Source organism: Xenopus tropicalis, chromosome 3, assembly GCF_000004195.4.
Source record: "Xenopus tropicalis strain Nigerian chromosome 3, UCB_Xtro_10.0, whole genome shotgun sequence".
Taxonomy (NCBI): Eukaryota; Metazoa; Chordata; class Amphibia; order Anura; family Pipidae; genus Xenopus; species Xenopus tropicalis.
In genome coordinates this window covers 53,410,716-53,416,890 of record NC_030679.2, presented here as the reverse complement: position 1 = coordinate 53,416,890, position 6,175 = coordinate 53,410,716, and the positions used below count along the sequence as shown (strand labels likewise).

Here is a 6,175-nt window from a genome sequence, read left to right as displayed (position 1 = left end):
CAAAAGGAAATGCAATGTGGGGTGCTACAATGGCACAAGATCACCTGGAGCACTGGGTAGTCATTTAACATGTATGGCTCAGTTTTCTAAATCAAAGATTGGGTAGGTGCTAGCTTTTGGATGAATTTTTGTGACAAGAAATTAAATTATATTACAGGTATGAGATCACTTATCAAGAAAGCTCTGAATTACGGGAAGGCCATCTCCCATAGACTCCATTTTAATCAATACTAATTTTAAAAAAAGTATTACATTTTTCTCTGTAATAATGAAACAGTAGCTTGTAAATGATCTCAACTAAGCTGCATGAATCCACAATCTTATTGGGTTTATTTAAATGTTTTTTTTTTTTTTTAGCAGACTAAAGGTATAGTAATTCAAATGACAGAAAGATCCCTTTATCTGAAAAACCCCAGGTCCCAAGCATTCCAGATAATAGATCCTATACCTGTATAAAAAAATAATGAAGTTCCAAATATGGCATAAAGCAGAGGACACTATACACCTTTACTGTAATGAAATAATCAGGGCAATTATCTTATCCAAATAGTATTATAAATGCACAACAAATATTCTACAGAATAGGGTTGTTTGCAATACCCAGCATTTGATGCCCCATTCCTAAAGGCAGCACAATGAACTTTTAGGGTAGCTGTTGGATACAAAAAGAGTGTCTGAAAAAAGTATTTTAGAGTGCAATAGCACCATAGAGCCATTAGTTCTTATTTTTTTGTCTTATAGGCTTTGGAGGACAGAGGCTAACACACAGATGTAACAGACTTTAATGCACCCGGGCCACCATTTATTCCAGTTGGGGAAACTGGTGTGACCACATGTGTTGCTCAATAAGGTTTGCTCCATTTGTACCTTTAGGAAATATCATCAATTGTTTTAAAGGGGGTTTAGGTTATCTAAATAAACAGACACTAGCCCAAACTTTAGTGCAAATATCTTCTCAGAAAAGCAACATGCAGAAACAAACTGGTGAATAGGAAATCTTGTCTCTTTCTTATTTAACATAAAAAAATAAAAGCAATTTAAACAATTCTAGGAGTTAATATTTCAGTTTCTCTACATTACTAGAAAATAAATCTCTAAAAAATACTGGCTTTAAATATCACATAGTGATAAAATAGCAATAATTATTCATTCAAAAGAAAGCAGGGCAAGCTTGCAGCTAAGTCAAATAATCCTAAGAAATCACTCTCACTACTGAAGCACCAAATAGCTTAAAGCAGAATGGGATCTGACAGACAGGAATATATACAGTATGTATTATTTAATTTAAAACAAAATGTTTTATGACAAATGCAAAATGAAATTGCCAGGGATACACATACCAGTTTGCCTCATCTAGTGTCTGGAGTTGCTTATTGCATTTCCTTCAGGCTGTGAACATTTCTCAATAGCAGGAACACAAAGTGTAATAGTTGCAGATGGCAACACAAAAACTAAACTGTACTCCACAGGAAAAGAAAGGATAAGGAAAAGTACTAAAGAATAAATAAATACCTATCTGCATGAGTTGCTTTAAGTCCTAAGGCTAATCCTCACTGGCTAGGTTTGTAAGTCAGTACAACTAAAATTTCTACTGGATGGAATTTTTGAAGCTTAAGTAACATTATCGTTGGAACAAATCTGATTTCAGTGTGATTTGAGTGCTGTTCCATTGCCGCGGCTCCCAACAGCGGCTTTAGCCACAGCTGTTGGCATAGACTGAAATTGTGCGATGATTCCCACTGTGTATTACTTTATAGCAAAACTGCTAAATTTGAATTTACTTTACTTGCAAACTTGTAAAAGTTCAGATTTTGATGCAAAACCGTGATCCTTTCACCATATCAGTTGATGAAGGGATGCTGGGAAATGTAGGCTGGCAAAATCGGTAGTACCAACGATCGACTATCATTCACGGTATTTGTTGCTGCAGCAAAGATTAGTTACTAAAGTTCAGATATTATTTACAACCTTGGTCTACTATGTAATATTATATTTTATATCTTGAACACAGTGCCCCATAATATCAATTGTTTATGGATTATATACAGTAAACTTTCCATGAGAAAAAACTTCTAAACTAAATAAGGGCAAAAAAAAAATCATGCCTTTATAAGGATCCAGATTGTATTTGCTACATAAAAGGGGCATCAAGTTTCTTTTTCCCCATTCTAATTTTCTACTGGTGTTACTGAGAACTCAGCATAATATTTGGTTGCAAGTGTTACTATAGCTTCTACAAAGGTATTATTGTGAGCAGATTCTACGTTGCAATAGAATGCCATTAGTTCAACAGTTTCAAAATACTACAAAATGCAAAAAGGAGGAGTGATGTTTTTGGGGCACTGTTAATAGATGAATGCAGCAAAGGCCAGGCAAGTAAACAGATCTGCCCCCCTCCAGGATTCATATCCTGTACAATATAATTCTTTTCATATAAACATATTTAATGGCCTCCAAAAATAACTGAACAAGAAAATGTTTTAGTGAATATTTACCAAACAGCAAAAAAGGGGAAATATAATTAGCTTGATGGATCCTTCTAGGGAAAGAGAAATATAATTTTTATCCATGGCCATCAGCAGATGACCTATGCACCAAAACAAAAATGCCCTTAATAAAAGCATATTATTAAGACTATTAGCTTGCAGTTTGGTATATCAAATTTTAGTAGGTGTAAATTTCCATTTTTCGGGCATGAAGTGGACAATATTATAGCTTAAAGTGAATATACGAGAGAAGGCTTGACATATGAAAATGTACAGTACTATGGTAAAAAGATTACTTTAAAATGACTTGGTACTTGATTATGATGGTAAGCTGATTTGTATTTGATATAGTGTTACCCTGGAAGAGAAACAGACTGCAACCATGGATTTATGGGCACTAGGGATGCAAGTGCAGAAACGTCTAGGGAAACCTCTCTGCACAGGGAGAGGCAACAGAAGCTCTAAGTCACATGCACTGTACATAACTAAATATCCAGAGAATAAATTTTCTGTACAAATAAAAGCTATGTGATCATACTTTAGCTTTCATAAACTGGCCATATTTCCCTTTAAGAGATAATTTAACATAAAACACAACCACCAACTTCAGATGTTGCTGAATGATGCTATATAAGCAAACTATGGACCTGGTATAAGTTCAGAGGCATGCACACTATAGAGTTACTGTCTCGAGACAGGTAGATAAGCCACTTCAGTATTATTCTTTATTCACTTTGTACTACTGTGCATAGCACCAGAACCTACGTGCTGCTGGCTGACATACCTGAGGTAACCAGACACAAATTCAACTACAGAGTGGTTAATAAGAAATATGATGTATTGCTCCCATAGTTTTACCAGTGCACAAAAGTAGTAGATAGGATAGAGCAACAAAGTGGATTGTTATAATAAATGTGTCTTGTTCATTGGAGAACTTTGGGAGTTGTCAGAAAAATAGTGAGAATGCTATAGGGTGGCAGGAGAGCAGGGGAGAGGGACCAAAATCAGGTAACTTGTGAAAATATAGGTGTTGGGGGGTGGGCAGCTGACAGCTCTGATAAATATAGAAGTTCATACCTTGGACTCACTGGCATCATATATGTTTTTTTCTTGCATTCTTTAATAGAGCAAGTATTTATAGGTTTATATTTTTTCAGTACTTACAGTCCCTTGCAAAAATGATATTCAAAAAGTAAATTTGGCTTTTAAAGTTCTTCCAAACTAAGAAGGGATGTTGAGTTTTATCACAGGTGGGGAAAGGATGAAAGCTGCCTTTATGTGCCCCCCCCCCCTTATGTAAAATCAACCAAACACTGTTCTACCAGAGTGTAATAGTTGTGTTGCTGGGTGCACTCAGGGGAAGTGATCCTTTACTGCATATGAGGACATGATAAATTCTACTTTTGCACAGATTTACAGCTAAGGGAAATACACAACTGAGCCACAACTGTTTAGGCCAATGAACCAAGCAGCTGCAGAAATAACCCATCAGTAAAATCACTGCACTGTCAATATTTCTGTATTTATAGATTAGGATTAAACAGGATGTGCTTTTAAACTTGTTAAACATGTTTTTCTTTTTTACAAACAGATCCTGAAGTTAAAGCTTCAATAATAAGCCAAGGTTGAAGAACGATACTATTACATGGTATACAAGTCACCTAAATCTCTGGTACCCCCAGCAGCACACCACTCATTTAATTTTATTTACCTTTTCCTATTTCATAGTGATTTCAGTATTTTTAATGCCACAATCTTTAATAGCACTGGCCCGGGAACTGTTTTAAAAACATCTGAATGCATGGATTTCCGAAATAAATGACATTTTGACAGGTTCTTAAATCTAGTACTTTAACTTTAAAACCTTTGATTTGACAGACTGTGTTGTGTAGCTCATACCCTTGGGCGACAGATTGGTTTGCTTTCCAGTCCACCCAGTTTATACAAATGAATTGCATTTAGCAATAGTTAGGAAGCCATCTAATCCATTATACCTCGTTTAGAGTTTTAGAGACTCCTATTTCAGTCTGCTCAAAATTTATGCACATCCAGTACAGTTGTGCTGTGTACAGACAGACCTTGCTTTAAGTGCCTTTCTTTATCTGGGCTAATGCAAGCACTTCCTAGTCCCTTGCGGAGATTTTATATCCCCTTTATCATTTCCCTTTTTAACATTGAATAACTACTATGCCAAAAAAGCAGAGTACTCTCATAGCAGCAATTACACTCTCCAGACACATATAGGAAACATAGCTTGCAGCTGTTAACTTTCTGATTCCTGCATGTCTAATTTCATAATCTATCAGTCAGTCAAAAGTCTCTAGCTGTTTCATGTCACGTTTTCGAAGTCTTGAGGCCTTGTTTTTCCATGATATTCCATAACTTGCGGAGGTTTGACTGTGTGATTGCATCATCTGGTTTAAGCTGCAGAGCACGGAGGTAGTTGGATTCTGCCTCTTCTAATTTGCCATTGAGATGAAGAATGGCCCCAAGATTCATTAAGGCAGCAGGGTACTGTAAAAGAGAGAATTAGAAAAAAAATCAGTGCATATATTAAGTTACTTACTCTACAGACCATAAGCAGTGTAGCTGATTGATAGAGCCTTGCCTGTTGCTTCAGTTAGCAACTGCTTTATGATGTTGAACCAAGGGAAACATGGTTTAATGCATTAACGTTTATGTTTCCTACTGAGACAGCAAGGTTAGCCACTTGGGCTATTTATACTATACTGGCCATCAACTGCTCTAGGAATGCAGCCCCTGCTGAGCATTTGGAGTGATCTCTCTCCTGGGTTTGGAATATCTGATGGCAGAAAATATCACTGGCCACATGTCACGTAAAATCCCAATGGGAAAAATTATTGAAGATATTGCACAGATTGCATAGAAACTGGAACATGTCATCTTTAGTCTTCAGGACACAACGTAACTGAAAATGTATAATACACATGATACTGCAGGTATTGTCTCTAGTGATGAGCACATTTTTTTGCCAGGGATAGGTTCACAGCGAATTTCTGCATTTCGTCATTTGTTTTGCAAAAATTTGCAGCAAAAAATTCGGCACTCGTCAGAAAAAGTCGGGGGTGCATCAAAATAGGCACAATTGCATCAAATTGGGCGCGGTCTCATACAAAAAAATCACGCGCGTCATGCTTTGCAAACTTTCCGCCGTTTCACCAAAATGGGACAGATGGGCTCATCACTAATTGTCTACCATTGTCTCAGGCTCTGCAAGGGTGCTCTAAGGTGTAACCTACAGCATTACCCACTTACAGTAAGTACCGCCTTGAGAACTACCTTGCACTTAATTTCTTTGGTGAAGCACAAGCTGCTTTTTCTAGCTGCCCTGTATATCTAACATTGCTGGAGTGTTCTATCACAAGATCTGCCATCCACTGTTTATACCTTGTTTATGGAGTCTCTACCCCAACTTCAGTAACAACTTCCCTTAAGCCCCAGGCTCCTCTCCACCTTCAACCCCCAACTGGAGTAATCTAAAGAAAAAAGCCATGTGTTTCCCGCCCTTACATGAACTCTGTATTGAATCATCACACTCGAACCATGGGGTATGAAAACACATCCCTTCCGCAAGGCATACATTATACCTAACCAGAACTTCCAGTAAAATATTTAAAGGGGATGTATAGTCATCCCAACAAGTTGAGGAATCTGTTAAAACCGAGTAC

General features: G+C 37.0%; 1 protein-coding gene across 2 annotated transcripts in view; it reads right to left on the bottom strand.

Moving 5' to 3' along the window:
- Positions 1-340: 340 nt before the first annotated feature.
- Positions 341-6,175, bottom strand: part of tmtc2 (transmembrane and tetratricopeptide repeat containing 2) — a 168,472-nt gene continuing 162,637 nt past the window's right edge. The window contains 1 exon segment of one of the 2 annotated variants that reach the window (NM_001102686.1): positions 341-5,000. In NM_001102686.1, the coding sequence (NP_001096156.1) occupies positions 4,821-5,000 (180 nt within the window). In that variant the 3' untranslated portion in view covers positions 341-4,820. 2 annotated transcript variants of the gene reach the window in all.